Below are 22,296 nucleotides of genomic sequence, written 5' to 3'. Positions count from 1 at the left end.
AACTATGCCTCCATTTGGGGGAGTGGGGTGTACATTCTAACAGCTGGCTCGGAGAGCTGCCCATTAATGTCCTACATTCCCTCCTCCTATGTTTCCTGTCCCTGACTTTAGCTGTGGATAATTAAGGTGCTACAGTCACTGCCTTTAGCACCTGCCACCAGAAGCCCCTTAGGGGATGGGTCTAGAGAGGCCACAGGCAACTGGAAGAGTGAGCCCCTAGAGCTGACTACTAGGACCTTGGGTTGGGGCCATGACCTGCTGCAAGTGGGCTTGGATGAAACTGGTGAAGACCATAACAACCAGAAAGAATTTAAGAAGTGAATTAACCTTTCAAATACCACATCCTCCTTGGCTTACTCACAGCAGTGTGTGGCACACACACCTCTCAAATGGCGTTTGGAAAGCAGTGTAGTAGCTCTGTCAGCTTGCCTTTGGGGTAGGCAGGACTGTTGTGCTGTGCACTTCCACCCAGGCCTCCTGGCTTGATCAGAACTTCGATGGTGTAAGAGCTGGAATGTTGCAGACCCCAAATTATCTTGATCTAGCTTCAGTTTCCTTAACACAGTGGGAATCCATTGCCCATTTTACCAGGTAATACTTCGTGAAGTGTATTAACTTAGCAGACCTTTAGCTTCCACCAACCCAGAAGCTAAGAATGTCATCAGATTACATCTAAAGCCTATAGCACAGACTTCCCAACTGTGCTATACTGTCCTTGTTGACATTTTCATCAATGCATGGAAAAATGCCTTGATTTATAGTTTCCTTTTCTTCTGCAACTACAAAAACGCCATCAAACAGTTTCCATGCTAGAACACGCTATTTGGGGTAACCATGGTCCCTCACATACGGCTCAAGAATAAATTCGAAGTTCCTTTTGGGTACTATAGTCTCTCGCAACCTTGTGGTCCTCCATCCTCACACCCTGTAGTCCACCATCCTGGCATCCCAGGAACCCTGTGTCTTCCATTCCCTGAACTCCGTGATCCTCTGGGGCACCCGAGGTCGCAGATTTACTCGTCCTAGAAGTATGCCTATCCTTGCAAGGAAAGCTGTGCCTCACAGAACCGGGCAAGCAACTCCCCGCACCCCAACCCCACTTCAGAAAGAACGAGGGAATTCTCAAAGGAAGTTCCGCCTTCCAGCCTTAGTGCTTCCTGTTTGGTAACTAAGGGCGCCTGGCTGTTGCTAGGACCGCAGAGTACAAGCAAGCAGGCTCTGCAAACTCAGGCTGCGTGCTCCAGGGAAGGTTTTTGGGGTCTGTCTGCGCTTGCTTCAAGCCGATGCATCATGAGCAGCGAGTTCCTGTCAGAGCTGCCCTGGGAAGATGGGTTCGCCATCCCAGTGGCAAACCAGGAGAACAAGATGCTGGAGGATCAGGTGAGGAGGATCGGTTAGGAGTTAGGGGACAGACAGGAGAGAACCCGCTGAACAACCGGGAGGAGGATGTGGGATTGGAGGGGTGAGGGTGGGGGCTGGTTGAGCACCGCCTCAACAGCCAGATGAGGACCAGTGGTAGGATGGAAGACTAGGTGAGGACTAACTAGGATGCAAGGCCAGATGGGTATCCACTGGGAATCAGGGGAGTGCCAGGAAAGACCCTCGAGGTCTGGGTGCCACGCTGCCCAACTCATCTGCGCCTACCATGCCCTGGCCTCATCCCTTACATCTGATGCCCATCCTCCTCACTTTCCCTGCTGCTCCTATCATTTATAACACATTTGAAAGTTTTATTGAAGTAACAATTTCTATTCAGGATCATGAAACCCGGAATCTCGCTCCTCCAACTGTTTTAGGTGCCAGCTAGCAGGCTTCCCTCATCCAACTAAGGATTGCCTAGTAACCGCTGTTTACGCACGTGCGCACACAAGACAGCGGTCTCGTGGGCGTTAGCGTGTCTGTGATGCTTAAAGTGGCTTGAGTTGCTTTCAACAGGGAACATTTCAGTGAAGTATGCAGTGTAGAGTTTCAAAGTAAGGATCAAGGTGTCACAGGAGAGTGAAATATTTCACACTGTAGGATGAACTTGCACCAACTGGAATACATACAGTTTAATCCTCATGTTAAAAACAAAATAAAAAACCGCAACCAGCTCCACAAAGTTTACACATCTTTAGCAGCCAGCCTGAAGTCCCACAAATTGGTGTTAGGGTGTGGGGAAGATGGCCCAAGAACGGACAGTGTGTACAAACTGACATCGTAGGAGAGATTATTTCCTGCCCTGTGAATAATGAAAATGGAAATCCCTTGAGTGGATCTGCCAAGAAGAGTGAGGACTTCAGAAGTTCTGCCCTGATTGAACGTTTGATGAGGGCTGGGCATTTTCCCTTAAAGACCGTCGACCATGGGATCACTGACAGTACAGGAGTCAAGCTGTCAGATGTTGGCTTAGAGCCTGCTTGCCACCTGGTGTGAGTGGAAACCATCACCCTCCAGTGCCATCACAAGGCACGGAGACCCAGGGTGCGTTAAGTGGTGCTGTTTAGTGAGGCTGCCATGTTTGTCTCATAGGGATTTATATTACGTGTATTAACTGCTTTAAATAATTATTCAGCAGTGGAAAGAAATTCAAAGGCCAAAAGCTGAGTTATTGAAGACATTACCCTAGGCATGGTGCCACACACCTTTAATCTAAGTACTGAGAAGGCAGAGAGGCAAATGGACTACTGTGAGTTCAAGGCCAACCAGGGCAACATAGTGAGACCTGCCTCAAACCAAAGTAAAAACCCAACCAAATCCCCAAACCACCACCAAACAAAGGACAAACACTGACATTATGAAAGCAACTTTGTAAGTTTAGGGTACTCAGATAGGATACAATGTGTTTTTACTGTCTCATTACCAGGGTTTATTATATTTTTGTGTAGTCCAGTGTTGTTTGCTGTCTATGTACACTGATTTAGTGGTCTTCTCTGTGGGTGATGTTGCTTAGTTTATCTTTCCTGAATTTTTCTCGCTGGTTGGGGTTTATTCTGGTCATCTCAGGAAGGTCCTGTGGTGCGCTATTTTCAGCCATCTGCATGCTTGCTCAGAAACCCCAAGCAGAGGCTTAAGACTCCTCCCTTGCTTTGACTGCTGCTGGCCTCCTGCAGTTCCCAGTAGGACCAATTCCCTACAGCCCTTGTTCTGCACTGCTGACTTGGGAATTCCCCTGATTCCCTTCTAGGTTGAGGTTCCAGTTCCAACACCACTCCCTTGGATTATTTCCTTGTTTTGTTGAGATACTGTCCTGTGTCTCCTGATTGTGGTTTGGATATGAGTTATCCCCTCAAAAGGCTGATATGTTGAGGGCTTGACCCCCAGTGGAGATGTGATTGGCTCATGAGCTGTAACTTGGTCAATAGATAACCCTTTTACGACCTCCTGTTTTATGGGCACCTAGGAGGTGGGGGCTACTTGGAGGAAGCAGGTTCCTGGTGAATGGCTTTGTAGGTTTACTGGGCTCCCAGATCTTTCCTCTCTGATTTCCAGTCTTGATGAGGTGATGGTCTTCAGTCCATGTTCCCCACTGGGACAGGGCCAAGCAACCAGGGACTGATCTCCCCAGATCTGCTCAAACAAGTATTTCCTTCTTTAAGTTGTTTTGCTTTATTTGAGAGATCAAGAGTCACATTCCCAAACATGTGATGAAACATTCTGAGGCCTCCAATCACAGAGAACGGCTGTATTTAGCTTCATATTTGGTAATAGTTTGGAAATATATTTTCCCTAGGATTGGGAATATGTTGCTGTGTTACTCTCCCAGGGTGCTGATGAGTGATCTAATACTTCGCTGATTTCCATTCCTTACAAATTCCTATTAGACAAAATCTTGGGAGACCCTTGTGGGTCTAACTTCCACTGTTTGATTTGTTCTGGTAACCATAATGATCAACTACGTTTTCAGGTTCTCTGCTTGTCGCTTTCTGGGGCACCATGGTCTTACAGTGTTTGTTGTGTCTTGCAGGGTCTGTTGTGTTTCCAAACTCTCTCTCTCTCTATATGTCCCTGTGTGTATTTAGTTTTGAGTTCTGAATTATGTTTCCCCTGAGGTCTTGTTTGTTTGTTTGTTTTGGTATATCATGTGTATGTCCTCAACAAGTATCACTGTATATATACTTTTGTATTTAAAAAAGAAACAATAGCCGGGCGGTGGTGGCTCACGCCTTTAATCCCAGCACTCGGGAGGCAGAGCCAGGTGGATCTCTGTGAGTTCGAGGCCAGCCTGGTCTACAGAGCTAGTTCCAGGAAAGGCACAAAGCTACACAGAAAAACCCTGTCTTGAAAAATTAAAAAAAAAAAAAAAAAAAAAAAAAGCAATAAAGTCTGGGAGCCCTGGGGAGGGCTTGTCAAGCTATAATCATAATGCTTTTGTTGGAGAAACAGAAGGTTCATTCTGGAGGCACCACTGGCAAATACTGCTATAGTGAGCGACTTCACTAATGCCCTCCTCAGAATTAGACAAGTGTAATAGACAAAGACACAGAGATCATGAACAATAGAAAATGTAGAGAGAATATATCACTTGATATGCATCTTAGAAGGATGCCCATCAAAACATTGAGACTTGGCTGGAGAGATGGCTCAGAGGTTAAGAACACTGGATGTTCTTCCAGAGGTCCTGAGGTCAATTCCCAGCACCCACATGGTGGCTCACAACCATCCGTAATGAGATCTGGCTCCCTCTTCTGACCTGTAGGGATACATGCAGACAGAACACTGTATACATAATAAATAAATAAATAAATAAATAAATAAATAAATAAATAAATAAGTAAATAAATCCTCTTTAAAAATCTTTTAAAAAAAAGTTGAGACTGAGTAATGTAGTAGACCCAAACCGACCTTCCTGCTGAGAGTGAATGATGGGTCAAGAAGGCATCATGCTCTTGAAATGAATGATACCCAGCAGGACAGATGCCATGTAGCCATCCTTTTATGAGTTCATCCATCAGATGAACAGGAAGCAGAATAGTGGTTTCCTGGAACCAGAGAGGGGGAGTGTGGGGAGTTTGTATTTAAAGAGAACAACAGTTCAAAATGGGAACTTGAAAAGGTGGTAGTGGTGATGGTGATGGTGGGTGGTGGTGGTGGTGGTGATGGTGGGTGGTGGTGGTGATGGTGGTGGTGGTGGTGGTGGTGGTGGTGGGTGGTGGAGGTGGTGGTGGTGGTGGTGGTGGTGGTGGTAGTGATGGTGGGTGGTGGTGGTGATGGTGGGTGGTGGGTGGTGGTGGTACAACAGGTGAGTGTATTTAATTCTGTGCAACGTAATCTCAAAATGGTTAAAATTGCAATGTTTTTATTGTGTCATTTACCATTATAGTCCCTAAAATATCATACAGATAGAAATCTTAAAGCTCATATTCCCTGATTGTAGACCAACAGAATTCACAGTAGACAAAACAGAAATCTTGCAAATCTTGCAATAGTCCCTGACATTAAGTCAACAGAATTTACAGAGATAATTTCAAAAAAATTTTTTTTAAAGTCTGAGACATCTTTCTCTAAACACATTCTTGGTTAGACTAATATCAACAAGAAATTGAACTGGAAAAATCCTTTAGAAAATAATTCAAGGGGCCTTCTTTGTATCCAGATTCATGGGAAGCAGAAAAAAAATTAGAGAAAGTTTGTAGCCTTACACACCTCCATAGTTAGACCAGTCAGTCAAAAAGCAAAGGAGCTAAGAGCTCAGGAAGCTTGAACACAGCACCAAGGGGCTGGAGAGATGGCTCAGCTCTTTCAGAGGACCCGAGTTTGGTTCCCAGCACTTCCACCATGGCTCACACCACCTGTAATTCCAGTTCTGGGTGGTCAGATGCTCTCTGTTAACCTCTGCAGGCAGGAGGCATGCACATGGTGCACAGGCATATATGCAGACAAAACACCAATACACAGAAGACAGAAAAGTAAGTAAATCTTCACAATAGTGTCAAAGTCAACAAAAGAGGGAGTTAAAATTGAGAACAAAAGCTAACTCAACAGCCAGTATGAATGGAAGTCTGTCAGACTCTGACATATTCACAGCAGTACTAAGATCTAATAATGCTATACTGCAGGTTTAGTAAAATGCAAGAAACAAGCGAGTAAATCGGTGTTTTTGTCTTCACTAGGTAAAAGTCCTAAGACTTGCTTCTGGGTTTCAGTGGAAGGGAGGTGCCCTGGGTGAGGGCATGTATTTTCAAGACCATGAGGACACACTGCTTCCTGTGCTTTCAGATGATGCTAGGCTTGGTGTATTGTATTCCAGCTTCCTGGAACCGCCTCAGACTTTTATTTTGTTTGTTTAGTATCTACATGTCTTATTTCTATTAGCAAAATTTGTTAACATACCGGTTCTAAGTATGCAAGAGTATTCTGTTAGGCTTTACCTGAACTCATTAAATCTATGAGTGTATGAGAGTCATCCTAGAAGAACGATCCTGCTGACTATGTATTCAATATTTGAACCTATGGTCTTGTTCTGCAGGTTTTATGGCCCCAGCCTTTGCTTCATTCATTCTTTCTTTTTTTTTTGGTGTATATATTTGGAATATGTGGTGGTGGATGTGAGTGAATGTATGCAGAGGCCAAAGGTCAACCTTAGCTGTCATTCCTCAGGTTCCCTCCACCTTACTTTTTGAGGCAGGGTCTGTTATTGGGATGAGGGGCTCCCAGATTAGGCAAAGATGGCCGACCAGTGAATCTGAGGAATCCTCCCATCTCTGTTTCTCAGTGCTGGGGTGAGAAGAGCATGTCACCATGCCTGGATTTCTATGTAGAGGCTTGCAGAGCAAACATTTACTGGCCCCTTTATTTTCCTGATCATGTTTACCAAGTGTGCTGGCTAGCTGGGTTTTCTGTCTTCTTAACACAAGCTTGAATGATCTGAGAGAAGGAACCCACAACTGAGAAAATATCGCCATCAGACTGGCCTGTAGGCAAGGTTGTGCAGCATTTTCCTGATTACTGATTGATGCAGGAGGGCCATGCCCACAGTGGGAAGTGTTATCCATGGGGAGGTGGTCCTGAGCTGTATGGGAAAGCAGGCTTAGCAACCAGTGTGGAAAGCCAGTAAGCAGCATCCTCCATGGCCTCTGCTTCTGTTCTTACCTTCCCTGCTTGAATCCCTACGCAACTTCGTCAGTGATAGACTGTTATCTGGAAGTGTAAGATGAAATAACACATTTCCTCTTCAGTTGCTTTTGGTCATGGTGTGTATCACAGTGGTAGAAACCTAAGAAGACAGCCCATGGTCTAGCCATTGGATAGAGTTTCACATTTGCCTACAGAGAAATAACCCTGCTATGTGAGAAGTGCGTTCCAGCAATGACCCTGCTGGTATTGCAAAGTAAAGCGAGATTCCATCACGTGAACTATAGTACTAATTGTCCCCAAATTATCTCTAAGTTTTTTTTTTTTTTTTTTTTTTTAAATATATCTAAAATGTCAGTATGCTTGGTGGTAGTGGTACACACCTTTAATCCCAGCACTAGGGAGGCAGAGGCAGGTGGATCTCTGTGAGTTCAAAACCAGCCTGGTCTACAGAGCAAGTTCCAGGACAGTCTCCAAAAGCTATACAGAGAAACTCTGTCTTGAAAAACCAAAACGGAAAAAAAATCAGTAGATTTTAAGGAAGTTCTTGTGGACATATAAAGAAGCCAAATAATGACTTGTACTGGATGTATTTTTTTTTTTTTTTGTGTGTGTGTGTGTGTGTGTGTGTGTGTGCGTGTCCTTCCAAAACTTTTCATTTGATGTCTGAATTTCCAGTGTGATGAGAGCAAGGGTCTTTGCAGGGATGTTTGTATAAGTTACTTTACTGTGGCTGTGATAAAACACCATGATCAAGGCAATTATTAAAGAAAGTGTTTAATTAGGGTTAGAGGTTCCATGAGAGTTAGAGTCCGTGGCAGCAGGAACAGCTGAGAGCTCATATCTCAAAACTGTGAGAAGGGGGCAGAGAGCACATTAGAAATGGCAGGAGTCTTTTAAAGCCTCAAGCCCGCCCCCAGTGACACACCTCCTCCAAAACCACACCTCCTAATCCTTCCCAAACAGTTCCACCAACAAGGGACCAAGTATTCAAACATATGAGCCTATGGGGGCCATTCTCATTCAGACCATTACAAAGGTGGAGCTCTCATAAATGATATCAGTGTTCTTATAAGAAGTGAAAACAGCCAACTTCTCTGTTATGTCTAGACACAGCAAGAAGACATTTGTTTGCAAAGTAAGAAGGGCCTCACTAGGAATCTTGTAATTCTTAGCCTTCAGAGTTGTGGCAAATACATTTCTGTTGTTTAAGGCATCAAGTCTGTGGTTTTTTTGTTACAGTATCTCAAACTGATGATGCTACAAAATAAATGAAGATTTAGTTTGCTTGTTATTCATGGCTTTTATTACTTACAGTTATCAAAACTGCAGAAGGAAAAATCAAACTTGCAAGATCAGCTTCGTGACTATGAAGATCGAATTAATTCTATGACTTCTCATCTTAAAAATGTGAATCAAGAATTTTTATTTACACAGGTACTGAAATACTGACACATGTTGATAGTGTTGTGTGAGATGTTCACCCTTAGTATGTAAATAATATCTCAAATCATCTCTGTTAAGTATTACATGTGATTAATTCAACATAAGCACCTTTTTCTCAAGTATTTATGCCAACTATTTCTTACTTTGTGGTAAGGGATGAGTTTTAGCTTCTGACTGTCCTCTTACAGATAGATTCCTTTTCCTTAGTTTATACCATATAACATCTGAACTCCTGACAGTAGCCCTCCAAGAAGTATATGGTTAACCTCCTGGTGGGTGGTGAGAGACAGCTGCGGGCAACCACAGGCTAAAGTGGGAGAGTTCTACCCTGATGGAGTTAACAGGAGTCCATCTGAGGATTGGGCTGTTTTATGTAGAGGCCTATTATATTTTATAATATAGAAATGTAAAGTGCTTCTGTTTTGTGCATTATTCTTCAGTCTCTTTGCAAAGCAAGAGAGTATGAAATCGAAAGTGAAGAACATTTTAAGGCCATTGCTGAAAGAGAGCTGGGACGGGTCAAGGATGAGATCCAAAAACTGCAGAAGGAGATGGAGACCATCCGGGAACGCAAGAGCGATAAGGAAGTGGGTGTGACTTGCTGTAGTCCTGTCTCTGCGCCTGCGCTCTCCAGGGAGCATTAAGCTTTTCTTTGATTTACTTACATTCTTTTTTAAAACAATGAAAAGACACAGAGCTGTGGTTTGAATGAGATAATGACCAAATATTATGTTTCTGCTATTATTCTTCAGCTGGTTATTTTCATTTCCTCCAGGGACGGTGTTCTGCAGCCTGCCGGGTATAGGTGGCACTTTTAACATACATATCACTTTTGGTTTTAAATTTCACCTAAAACTTTTACCGTCCATACTCATTTGCCAACTATGGGACCTGTCTTGGCTAGCATCTCTGTTGCTGTAATAAACATGACCACAAGCAACTTGGGAAGAGAACTTATTTAGTTTGCATGTACTGATCTCTCTTGAGCATTGAGAGAAGTCAGGGTAAGAATACAAGCCAGAGCAAAGCAGGAGCCGGAGGAACACTCCAGACTGGCTGGTTTTTAGACTCACATTCAGCTACTTTTCTTATACCTCCCAGAAACACTACCCACAGTGTGCTGGGCCCTTCCACATCAGTCATTAATCAATAAAATGCATATGCATTCACATGCATACTTAATGTTGTAATATAACATTTATATGTGCAGTGTAAATAACATTTACTGATTTTACTTAGACATTCTCTGCTTTCTTTTGTGATTATAGATTCCTTAAGCGACACTTACAGAAGTCATTTATCCCCTACACTATATTTAATTCAATTAAAAATGCTTCCAAATCTCTATATGAGAGGCTCTTTAGCGTGGCAGGTATGACTGGAAATGGATGGAGAGTACTCGTCAGGGGGTTAGCCATCATGCCAAACAAGCTATTTTAACTGATGCACACACTCCCGCACATTTGGGGTGACTTTGGTGGGGGTATCTAATGAGTTTTCTATGAGAGAACCACCCTCAAGCTTTTTCACAAGATCTTTGGCTTAACCACTGTTCTTGACCATGCATGATCATCTCCATTTCACAGCTGGAGAATTAAAATACAAGCATGGTAGTGCTAGAAGTGACCATACTGTGCCGTATGGAAGGCAGAGACTGGGTTTCTCCCTGTGTTTGGTAGTATAATGTTATGTTTTGTTTTAGTTTGCAAAATAATGTTTTGTCTCCACCTTTTCTCCCCTATTCTTTGGAAATTAGACTGGCATATTTAAAGCTACTCAAAAGCTGGATGGCTTGAAATGTCAGATGAACTGGGACCAGCAAGCACTGGAGGCCTGGCTAGAGGAGTCGGCTCATAAAGACAGCGACTCTCTCACCCTTCAGAAGTACTCCAAGCAAGACGATAACAAAATCAGGGTGAGATGTTAGAAATGGCTAGGGCAACTCCTCTCTGAGGCAACTTTTAAAGCATGAAGCTGTAGTTCCTGATGTTAAAGGCAACTGTCCTCGAAGGTTTGCGCCAGGGTCTCTCTGAGAAGCTGTTGAAATCCAGTGTCATTTCTCTAGAGAAATGACCGCAGTCAAACCCTGCAGCACATTGCAGACTCTGTTGCTAATCCTCTGAAGCACTCTGACCCTCTGGAGAACTGGGTTAGAACTTCGAAGGACTCGTTAAGGCATTTTAGAAAAGAAAATTCTAGTCATACTAGAACAATTAATTTGGGCTACTTTGTTTGATATTTAATTTGAATATTACATGTAAGTTCTACTGAGTTAATATTTTTTATTTAAAAATAGGATTTATTATTCAAATTGTCCTGTTTTCCTCATCCTTGGATGAAAATATGTTTACAATCTGTAAAGGAGGCAATATTCTACTGATGTAATGTTTCAACTAGTCTTATTTGAGCATAGTGAGATGGCTCAGTGGGAAATGTCTGTAGTGTGCAAGGCTGGTAACCCATCATGAACACCATATGAAGATGGAAAAAAGGAGACCCCACAAAGTTGTCTTCCAGTCTCCGTATGTGTGTCATGGTCTAAAAACCATAATCATATTATACACACACACACACACACACACACACACACACACACACACACACACAGACACACACACACACACACCAAAAATGTTTTTTTAAAGACGAAATCTCATTGCCATTTCATTATCTGGCATCTCTGGATAATTCTCTTTGAAAGCAGTACTTCAAGATGAAGTGCCAAATGGATAACTAATGGGGATATTAAGAAGCATGGAACACCAAATAGTATATACATATCCATACAACATCAAGCTATGTTCTGAGATATACAGTTGATTGCTGATTAATCCTACTTTATTGCATCAATTTGAGATAACATTGCAATTGATAAGTCATTGTAATATTATGTAAAATCTACTTGGAATCTCTCCTGGTGACAATGAGGTCAGTGTCACAAACATGCTGTTCTCTAGTAGATTAAATACCAAATGCATTATTTTAAATATTTTCAAATGACACGTTATATTTGTCCTTTTTTTCTAATTTGTGTTAAAAAGCATCTTAGAAACAAGTGCATTTTCATGAAGGTATAATCAAACAGTAGATTAACCCTTGGGGCTAGACAATAAGGAAAATACATATTATTTTATATTGTTTATATAGTGTTTACATAAGATTTGATGAGAAAGAATACTAGATATGCTATATGCTAGTTTTAAAACTCAAATAACTGATAGTTGTCTATTTTCCGTGTATCCACACCACAGGCACTGACCCTGCAGTTAGAAAGGCTGACTTTGGAGTGTAATGAGAAAAGGAAGCTTCTAGACAATGAACTAACAGAGACGCTAAGTGCACAGGTTGGTTTACAAAGTCTCCTTACTTTTCAAGGTGATATTTGCAGAAGCATTTTAGTGATGGAAGTGTAACCTTCTATCTGTCTAACAGTTAGAATTAGATAAAGCTGCACAAGACTTTCGGAAGATTCACCTTGAACGACAAGAGCTCATCCGGCAGTGGGAGAGCACCATCCAGCAGATGCAGAGGCGTGACCAGGAGATAGACAACTGTGCCCTGGTGAGCTAGCTCAGACCCTGCAGCACTGAGCTTACTGTCTTTGGTTTATTTTAGCACATCAATTTAAAATGTACATCATAGCCAGGCGTGCTGGTGCACGCTTTTAATCCCAGCACTCGGGAGGCAGAGGCAGGCAGATCTCTGTGAGTTCGAGGCCAGCCTGTTCTACAAAGAGAGATCCCTGTGGTGGTATTGTGTTCCCCCTAAAACTGTGCACTCTAATTAATTTATCTGGAGTCAGAAAACAGAACAACCACTAGACAGACATAGAAGCCAGAAAATAGTGGCACTCACACCTTTAATGCTAGCCGCCCAGAGGCAGAAATCCTTCTGGATCTCTGTGAGTTCAAGGCCACATTGGAAACAGCAAGGCATGGTGACACATGCCTTTAAGTGAGCCTTTAATCCTAGGGAGTGATGGCGGAAAGCAGAAAGATATATAAGGTGTGAAGACCAGAAACTAGAAGCTTTTGGCTGGTTAAGATTCAGGCTTTCATGAAGCAGTTCAGCTGAGACCCATTTGGATGAGGACTCAGAGGCTTCCAGTTTGAGGAAACAGGATCAGCTGAGGAATTGGCAAGGTGAGGTAGCTGTGGCTTGTTCTGCTTCTCTGATCTTCCAGAGTTCACCCCAATACCTGGCTCTGGGTTGTTATTAGTAAGAACTTTTAAGATTCCTGCTACAGATCCCCATCTCAAAACAAAATAAACAACCACCACCATCAACAACAAAATAAAATGTATATTATACTGCTACTTGAAAGCCACTTTTCAGTAAGATTCAGTGGTTCTGGCAAATGGAACTCTATGGAGTTGTTTTTTTTTTTTTTTTTTTTTTTTCTTATAGTACTATTATCCTTGAGGATTGAGACTTTCTTCCAGTAATCCTGACCCATTGACCCATGGCTGTCTGTAGTAACTTGGATTTCACATGGTGCTGTTAGGCAGTATGTTCTAGGTGTATAGAAATGGCAGTGGTAGATAATGCAGGCAAAGATGTGGGTACAGAGGTGAAGCTTGGCTGCCAGGAAGTCCTGGCACCAATGATTCAAAGCTCAAAAAGGTCAGGGATGCTGTGGTACTAATTCAGGCCCAGGATCATCACTTGCAGGTGGATTTAGGAGAAAGTTTTGGGAAAACCATGAAGGAACATTGGTGGGAACAGTAGAAAGAGCAAGAGTTGAACAGAAGAAACCGAGGAGGAAAGGAACCAGCAGCAGGAGGTGTTAAACCCATTTTTAATCTCCATGAAGGGGCAGAGCAGAGGTGACTGGGGGTTTGGGCTTCAGAGAGCTGGATGTGGTTTGCTTGGGACACCTGTTTTTTTGACAGAAGGGTCATGCCTCTCTAGCAAGAATTAAGGAGAACCATTCTGGTTTTACAGCAATGGTCCCTCGAGGTTGGAGCCAGCATCTCCTGAGGATCTATTGAAACCAAAGATCATTTCTACAGAAATATGACTGCAGCTAAATACCACATCATGTTCATTCTTCATTCTTGAGGCTGATACCTGAGTTCCTATTACTCTCAAACCTCAAGTCCTAACTGTTTATTTATGTGAACCAAATAGATCCAAGATCACAGATCTCTGGTCAGCACTTGCATAGGGCACAGACTATTCAGTTTAGATTTCTCTTCTCTTCCTTCCTTTCCCCAGTTTGTGTCTTGCTACCAAACAACACACATGTTAAATCCAGGGTACCACTTAATCATAAATAGCACTATTAACAAACATGGATGCTCTTGTTGGTATTAAATTATAGTGGCAGAAAAGCCGATGTGATGAAGGTTTTCAAGTGAGCGTTTGAAACATTTAAACAGAGATACTGACAGTCTTTTGGTTGTCCCAGCACAATAGTGATATAGACTGCTACATTTTAAGAGTGTTAATTGTTAAAGAGAACATTTAAGAACATCACTTTAAAATTGGTTATTTGATAGAATCTCATTTGGAGAAGCTTAAAAGAACTATGATTTCGGACAAATTTTCCCTTTAATTCATCAGTTCTGTTGTCCTGTCACGGTTAAAAGTCCCACCTGATGTGCTCTCCAGCCCTTCAATAGCCTCTGCTCTATCCTGCCTGAGAGCACACCTCTTAAGACTGGCGTTCAAGTTTCTTCTCAGGCTGCTCCTAAGAGCCCTACTTTGCTAGCCTAGCTTCCCTGCCCTTTATTTTGTTCACGTTTCACCCCTTACTGCCTTGTTCCCTTCCCACATCAGCAGTCCCCTTCTGTGTTTTAGCCACAAGAAACACTTCAACACAATAAACATCCCAACCCACATTTTAAAGCATTATTTATTTTTGAGATTTTAATATAATTAAATCATTTCTATGTTCCCTTTCCTCTTTCCAAAGCTTCCCATATATCCCTCCTTACTCTCTATCCACTTCATGGTCTATTTTTCATTAGTTGTTACACACACACACACACACACACACACACACACACACACACATACACACACACGTATACACAGCTGGCCTCAAACTCACAAAGATCCACCTGCCTCTGCCTCCCGAGTGCTGGGATTAAAGGCGAGCGCCACCACTGCCCAGTCGGTGGCACACACCATTAACCCTAGCTCTCTGAGAACCCCAGCTCTCTGAGAACCCCAGCTCTCCGAGAACCCCAGCTCTCCGAGAACCCCAGCTCTCCGAGAACCCCAGCTCTCTGAGAACCCCAGCTCTCTGAGAACTCCAGCTCTCCGAGAACCCCAGCTCTCTGAGAACCCCAGCTCTCTGAGAGGCAGAGGCAGGCGGATCTTTGTGAGGTTAAGATGAGCTTCGTCTCCACAAAGCGTTCCAGACGACCCAGGGCCACAACAACAACACAACACTCCCTGCAACAGCAAAAGTATTTTTAAAGACTCCCCCCCCCCCCTAAAGAATAAGTACTGAATATAAACATGGAAACGAAATTCCTTTGTATTTGAGCTGGTACTAAATATTGCAATGCACACATTTATCTCAATCCTAGACATTAGCAAGGATCAAGCAGGAAACAAGAGAAAAAGAAGTTGTGGTGAAAGAAAAGATCAAGTTTCTGGAAAATGAGCTTGGGAACAATGTAGAATATGAGAGAAGAATTTCTGTCGCTGAGCGTAAAGTTTTAAAGTGCAGGATGGAATACCAGCAGCATGAAGCCAGCCGGAGTCAGCTGAAGGACGAGGTGTGTCACCCAAACACTGCTCTGTGTTCTTAGCAGCCTACTCAGTCGATGCCAAAGGGATCCCTATTTGATTAGGGAGTGCCTTGCCGGCTCTTTTCCTTAAATCTGTGTGTGTATGTGTGTGTGTGTGTGTGTGTGTTGTGCACACTCATATATTTCTTTCTACTTTGACAAGATTTCACTGTGGCCTGGCTGGCCTGAAATTTGCTATATAGACCAAGCTGGCCAGGAAATCAGAGGTCTACCTGCCTGCTTCTGCCTCCCATGTGATGGGAATAAAGGCATGTGCCACCACAGTGCACTCATATCCCCATAATGGGACTTTAGGGTACTTTCAATGGGACTTTAAGGTACTTTGTTTGAGCCCTTGGATGGCGAGGAAACAGGGAGTGTCTTAAACCTCAGGTCCTGTACAGGGATCTATGCTGGGCACTGCCAGAACTCCTTCCAGGTCTAGCATCTGTGAGGGTGTGAGGCCAGATGCTCCAAATGCTCCACACAGGGTTCACGATGGACTTGGCACATATAGGAGTGTTGCTGTAGCATTCTGAGAGATAGCTGGGAATGGCTTTCCAGTGTTGAGTATGTGTGACATTGGCTGACAGCTTCTGCCAGTGACCTGTTGGAGTTGTTTTCCACTTTGTTAAGGGACAATGTTTTAGTCTGGCTGTAGGAGTAGGTGATAAATGACCCTGACACAGAGAGAGCAAAGCTCCTGTCCTCCGCTTCTTTTGCAGGTTCTATAACAGCTAGACTATTGCATAGTGCAAGTTAATGATCCCGTCCTCATCAATGAAAGGACCTCCATAACGTTTCTGTTCTGAGTCCCTGCTATCGAAAGCTACCACTACTTAGGCCAAAAGCAGAATGCTAGAAACCATTTTATTATACAGTACGTTGTACTTTCCTTTCTGATTTCTGCTTATGTTAGATGTCACTGCTGAGAGCTGTAGAGCTTTAACCATTGTAGGCAAGTGGACAGGGGTGTAATTCCCAAAGATCCACCCATCCTTCACTTAAGATAAACGAGTGGTTTCCAGGACATTCGTTTAGTTGTGGGAATAGTTTGAATAGTTTCTGCTGGCTAACTGTAGAGTATTTTTGTTACCCCCCTAAAGATGTTTCTACATGTACTTTCAACTTATATATGGAAATATTTACTATTTTCATGCTATGAAACAAGTCATTTAAAATTTGATGTGGGAATCAGAAAGATCCACAGATATGTGTCAATTACAAAAAGTTGCTGTTTTAATGGGTGCTACTAACTTAGAATTAGAAGTAGGGAGAATAGAGTTTCTCAGAAATGGAATTAATTTATCCAATGTGAATATGTAATTTTTGTCTGTCTACTGATAAACAGCTGGATACTTTAAAAGCTACTCTCAATAGAACTTCCAGTGATTTAGAAGCTCTGAGGAAAAACATTTCCAAAGTAAAGAAGGACATCCATGGTGAAGCATCAAAGTAAGAAAAAAAATCATATAAATATAATATGTATAAATATTAAATATATTTATGATCTGTATTTAGAAAATCACTAATGGTTATAATTATATAAATACTTGCAAGATTGTAACTGCTACATTCTTTTTGCTGGTGCTAGGGATGAAACCTAGGGCCTTGAATATGGTAGGTAGTGTTTATTTTACCATTCAGTGACACCCGAGCCCCCTGAGCTCCACCCCATCTCACTGGGCTCCACCCCATCTCTCTGAGCTCCTCCCCAGGCCCCTGAGCTCCACCCCATCACACTGAGCTCCACCCCATCTCACTGGGCTCCACCCCATCTCACTGGGCTCCACCCCAGCCCCCTGAGCTCCACCCCATCTCACTGGGCTCCACCCCATCTCACTGGGCTCCACCCCATCTCACTGAGCTCCACCCCATCTCACTGAGCTCCACCCCATCTCACTGGGCTCCACCCCATCTCACTGAGCTCCACCCCAGCCCCCTGAGCTCCACCCCATCACACTGAGCTCCACCCCATCTCACTGGGCTCCACCCCATCTCACTGGGCTCCACCCCAGCCCCCTGAGCTCCACCCCATCTCACTGGGCTCCACCCCATCTCACTGAGCTCCACCCCATCTCACTGAGCTCCACTCCATCTCTCTGAGCTCCACCCCATCTCACTGGGCTCCACCCCATCTCACTAGGTTCCACTACATCTCACTGGGCTCCACCCCATCTCACTGAGCTCCACCCCATCTCACTGAGCTCCACCCCATCTCACTGGGCTCCACCCCATCTCACTGAGCTCCACCCCAGCCCCCTGAGCTCCACCCCATCTCACTGAGCTCCACCCCATCTCACTGAGCTCCACCCCAGCCCCCTGAGCTCCACCCCATCTCACTGGGCTCCACCCCATCTCACTGAGCTCCACCCCATCTCATTGGGCTCCACCCCATCTCACTGAGCTCCACTCCATCTCTCTGAGCTCCACCCCATCTCACTGGGCTCCACCCCATCTCACTGGGCTCCACCCCATCTCACTGGGCTCCACCCCATCTCACTGAGCTCCACCCCAGCCCCCTGAGCTCCACCCCATCTCACTAGGTTCCACCCCATCTCACTGAGCTCTACCCCATCTCTCTGAGCTCCACCCCAGCCCCCTGAGCTCCACCCCATCTCACTGAGCTCCACCCCATCTCACTGGGCTCCACCCCATCTCACTGGGCTCCACCCCATCTCACTAGGTTCCATCCCATCTCACTGAGCTCCACCCCAGCCCCCTGAGCTCCACCCCATCTCACTAGGTTCCACCCCATCTCACTGAGCTCTACCCCATCTCTCTGAGCTCCACCCCAGCCCCCTGAGCTCCACCCCATCTCACTGAGCTCCACCCCATCTCACTGGGCTCCACCCCATCTCACTGGGCTCCACCCCATCTCACTGGGCTCCACCCCATCTCACTGGGCTCCACCCCATCTCACTGAGCTCCACCCCATCTCACTAGGTTCCACTACATCTCACTGGGCTCCACCCCATCTCACTGAGCTCCACCCCATCTCACTGAGCTCCACCCCATCTCACTGAGCTCCACCCCATCTCACTGGGCTCCATCCCAGCCTACTGAGTTCCACCCTAGACTACTGAGCTCTACCCCAGTGCAGTCGCTCCATTATTAAGTTCCAGATTTTCCTGTGGTGTTTTTTCCCATCAGAGAGGCTCAGAGAAATACTTTTAAAGCCTATTAGATTCATGATGGCAATGAAAATGTCTGCAGCAAAAGAAGCAACTATGTTTTTGTGTGTCAAATATCTTTTTAAGCATGTTTTCTATATTTCCTTATAAACCCTATTTAGATTACAAAAACTTAGACGTCATAACGAGGTTGTAAAAGATAAATTAAAGATGATAACTGAGAAAACCATATCTGTTGAAGAGAAAGCTACAAACATGGAAGACATGCTGAAGGAGGAGGAGAAACGTGTGAAGGTAAGGTTTACTTTGAGTTTTCCCAGAACCACAGCAGTTTTCAAAAGAGTGAAGTAGTTACTCTTGGGATCAGAGGAGTGTGAAGTCTTACTTACAGGGCTCTGTTTCTAAGGGCTGCCCCACACTATGCACCGTAGCCCATTCCTACAGTGCCTATTGTGCGCATGTCCCCACCTATGTCTGTCTTTGTGCTGCAGTACACATCTTAACAAGTGTCCTTGTTTTACAACTTATTCTGCTGCCTTATCATCTTGTGTGTATTTGTGATCAAATTCTCCTCTCTCCATATTTTGGCCCATTGCCAGTACTTCATCATTATTTTAACGTGTAGATGTAACAGTCTTATTAAATAAGAAACACAGTGCCAAATGCAGAGTTAAAAGCCCAAGAGGTCAGAGCAGTAGCTAAGAGCTGATACTAAAAACCCTTTCTTATCCTTCATTACCGCTGCCATCCTTCCCCTCAGAAAGAGGTCTACTTCCTGTGTGTCTGTCTTTTTATTGACTTTCTGTCCTACCTTCTTATTGGTTGTAAACCCAACCACATGACCTCCTCATCACTGCCTGTCTATGGAGACCTCTAGGTCTCTATGGTTGGAACTGAGATTAAAGGTGTGTGTCTCCATGCTGGCTGTATCCTTGAACACATAGAGATCTGTCTGTCATGTGACTGGGATTAAAGGTGTGTGCCACCACTGCCTGGCTTCTGCTATGGCTTGCTATTAGCTCTGACCCCAGGCAACTTTATTTATTAACATACAAATAAAATCACATTTCAGTACAAATGAAATATCATCATATTAACCTCTTACAATCTGGCAGTATTTTTGGCAAATTGCCTATGAAGTGTACCATTTCATTAATTATATTGGCCTCTTCTTCCACTAGTCTCTGGTGTGCTAAAACCAACTTTAAAGAAACTGGAGAAGGTTCCCTTGCCATCCTCTCTTTGGAATCTTGATGACATCAAAATTTTTGACATGGTAGCCCTGCTTCCTGATTTTTCTGTATTTTGCAGACAGAGGAGGAGGAGGGATAATAAAGACATTACAGTTTTTGAGCACTTGATGAGGCTTATATAAAATACAACTTTGCTTATATTTGATGACACCTGGTCCTCAATATGTTCTGAATTCCCAAGTAACAAAGCCATTTGGCCTGAGTGGTATTTGAGTATAAATCATGCCTTTTTGTTTCACGTTGCCTTCAGAACATGGTTTTCTAAGGTACAAATATGGACAGCTATTAGAACTTCTGAAAAAGTCCTTGAAAGACTGAAAGTATATGAAATAGATCTTTTGATCACAAAGTTGTGACATTTAAAAACAAATCAGGTGAGTTGGACTCACTGTAGCTGCAATTATCTGTGTAAGACATGCACAAGACTTGACCCATTAGCATTTCATCATGAGTGAGGGGAGGGCCCTTGAGGCTTGCCACTTCCAGAAAGACATTGACAAGTAGTCCTTATTGCAGGAGCTGTCAATAAGCTACCCTTGCAACACTATAACTTTTCACCCATGCTCAGGCAAGTGGCCAATTAAACTCAGTGGACCACACATAGAAAGAAGTCATGGAAGGCCAGGTGTAGTGGCACATGTCTTTAATCCCAGCACTTGGGAGGCAGAGGCAGGTGGATGTCTGTGAGTTCGAGGTCAGCCTGGTCTACATAGTCACAGGACTGCCAAAACTTCCTAGTGAGTCTCCATCTCAAAACAAACCAACAACTGAGAAGTCATGAAAATAGGAGGTAGACTCGGTGAGAAGAAAGGTGCTGGAGGGAAAGGAGGGGGATAAGGAAGAGAAATTGGGGTGCAGAGACTACAATTAATTATATAAATGTTTGAAACTGGCAATGAAAGTGGAATAAAGAAATAAACACTATTTGAAGACACATGGTAGGTACCTGACTACATTGCTAGCTGACCAATGCTAAATTAAGTCCCTAAATTGAATGAAAATGATAGTGGGAAGACCTCCAGGCTTTCTTAAAAGTATGAAGAGGGTTGGACATGTCACACATGGTGAACAGCTACAATAGATTTTTTTAAAACTCGTATTTAACAAAGAAAACTAGATGAACTTGACCATAAGAATACTGGTGCAGCTGTAGCAGTGATGCATTTAGAGGGCTGTGCTTGTCACTGTTTTCATTTGTTTTGGGAAAAGCTCAATGGACTTTCCACCACTTAGTCCAGACTTTCCAATTTTGCTGAGCAATCCTTGGGAAAGTCTTGAGTTTAGTGAGAAGTGACAATTACATGAGAAATACCACATCAATTATTAGTTATTTCTTGATTTGTAAAGGTTTGGCCGTGTGCTTGTTTTGTTTCACATCGAGGCTCATTAGCTACAAAGGGGAAATACGGTTAGGAGTGAAAATTATTTCAGTATTTGAAAGTGGTAACTTGCAGTTGGTCTGGGTTTGGTAGATCAATGGGAAACTTGGAATGTTTGTTATGAGGCCTTGAGGTCAAGGTAGGTGCTCTTTGAGAAGCAACAGGATTGGACTTGCTCCTCTTTCCCAAAGGCCAGCACAAAGGGAGACCAAGGAGTACCAGCCTCAGTGAAAGGCTGGGCATGAGGTTTGCTGGGGGCTAGTTCCTACCAGTTCTCAAGATTCCTACCAGCAATTAAATTTTCAGGAATGTTGTTAACTTCACTGCTAAATACAGCAACCATTGAAACCCAAATTGTATGTAGACATTATATTCAAATCAGAAGTAACAAATAACATTCATCATTTGTGAATTATACTCTATGATTAGCTGTGTACTCAAGGTTAAAATGACATCTCTTACATATGCCATTTGTATGTTGGTTTGCTTCTGTATGCCATCTCATGGTAGTGTAACTGTACAAATAGCTTGAACTTGCTCACTGTGGGTGTGCTTACACCATAGAAGGAGTATTTGCCTTTAGTCTGCATCCACTGGAGAGCTGACGGCTAAGTTTTCACCCTGATAGCGGCCCCAAGAAGTTCCCAATTGGACAGTATGGTCTCTTCTTTTAAATCCTCAAGACGATTCAGTGAGCTCTGAAATTACAGGGTGTCTAGTTCTGAGGCTAGGGATGGAGTTAGGATCATAGGTCAAATGATGCAGGACTAGAAAATTACAACCTCATCTCCAGTACAGGAGAAAGGAGATTTGGAGGAGTGGTGGAAACTTGGGAAAACTTTCTATTTTCAGGGGCTAAATGTTGGCTGGGAGGGTCTTGTTTCTGAGCTCCTAAATTTTAATGTTCATGTAAATACCAAGTTTAAGCTGTTATGATTTAACTAACTGCCATATTCTCACAATTTCTTATCAGGAAGTGGAGGTTCAACTGAACATAGTGAAGGACATACTATTTAAGAAAGTTCAAGAGTTACAGAATGAGACAATGAAAGAGAAAGCTCTGGTATCTGAGATTGAAGGAACCAAGTCCTCCCTGAAACATCTTAACCAGCGGTTACACAAACTGGATTTTGAAACCTTGAAGCAGCAGGAAATAATGTACAGTCAGGTAGGTGCTATTCTCTGTGAGTATCTTCTGTGAGACTTGTAATGGCTGTGGTGGTCGAGTTACCCCAGTGCCTCAAGAAAATGAGGTGTTCTAGCTATGCTAGATGGATAGCAGATGAGA

At 43.5% G+C, this 22,296-nt stretch overlaps 1 protein-coding gene across 1 annotated transcript in view; it reads left to right on the top strand.

The window, feature by feature from the left end:
• Positions 1 to 1,173: 1,173 nt before the first annotated feature.
• The window catches only part of Ccdc39 (coiled-coil domain containing 39), a 34,092-nt gene continuing 12,969 nt past the window's right edge, over positions 1,174 to 22,296 (top strand). Inside the window, exons 1-10 of the mRNA XM_036190098.1 lie at positions 1,174 to 1,380; positions 8,371 to 8,490; positions 8,940 to 9,086; positions 10,256 to 10,414; positions 11,751 to 11,843; positions 11,932 to 12,060; positions 15,039 to 15,230; positions 16,594 to 16,697; positions 18,538 to 18,670; positions 21,982 to 22,176. Coding sequence (XP_036045991.1) covers positions 1,291 to 1,380; positions 8,371 to 8,490; positions 8,940 to 9,086; positions 10,256 to 10,414; positions 11,751 to 11,843; positions 11,932 to 12,060; positions 15,039 to 15,230; positions 16,594 to 16,697; positions 18,538 to 18,670; positions 21,982 to 22,176 — 1,362 coding nt within the window. The 5' untranslated portion in view covers positions 1,174 to 1,290. The remainder of the gene's footprint in view (positions 1,381 to 8,370; positions 8,491 to 8,939; positions 9,087 to 10,255; positions 10,415 to 11,750; positions 11,844 to 11,931; positions 12,061 to 15,038; positions 15,231 to 16,593; positions 16,698 to 18,537; positions 18,671 to 21,981; positions 22,177 to 22,296) is intronic.

This window comes from Onychomys torridus, chromosome 6, assembly GCF_903995425.1.
Source record: "Onychomys torridus chromosome 6, mOncTor1.1, whole genome shotgun sequence".
NCBI lineage: Eukaryota > Metazoa > Chordata > Mammalia > Rodentia > Cricetidae > Onychomys > Onychomys torridus.
This window is presented reverse-complemented; position numbering and strand designations above follow the sequence as displayed.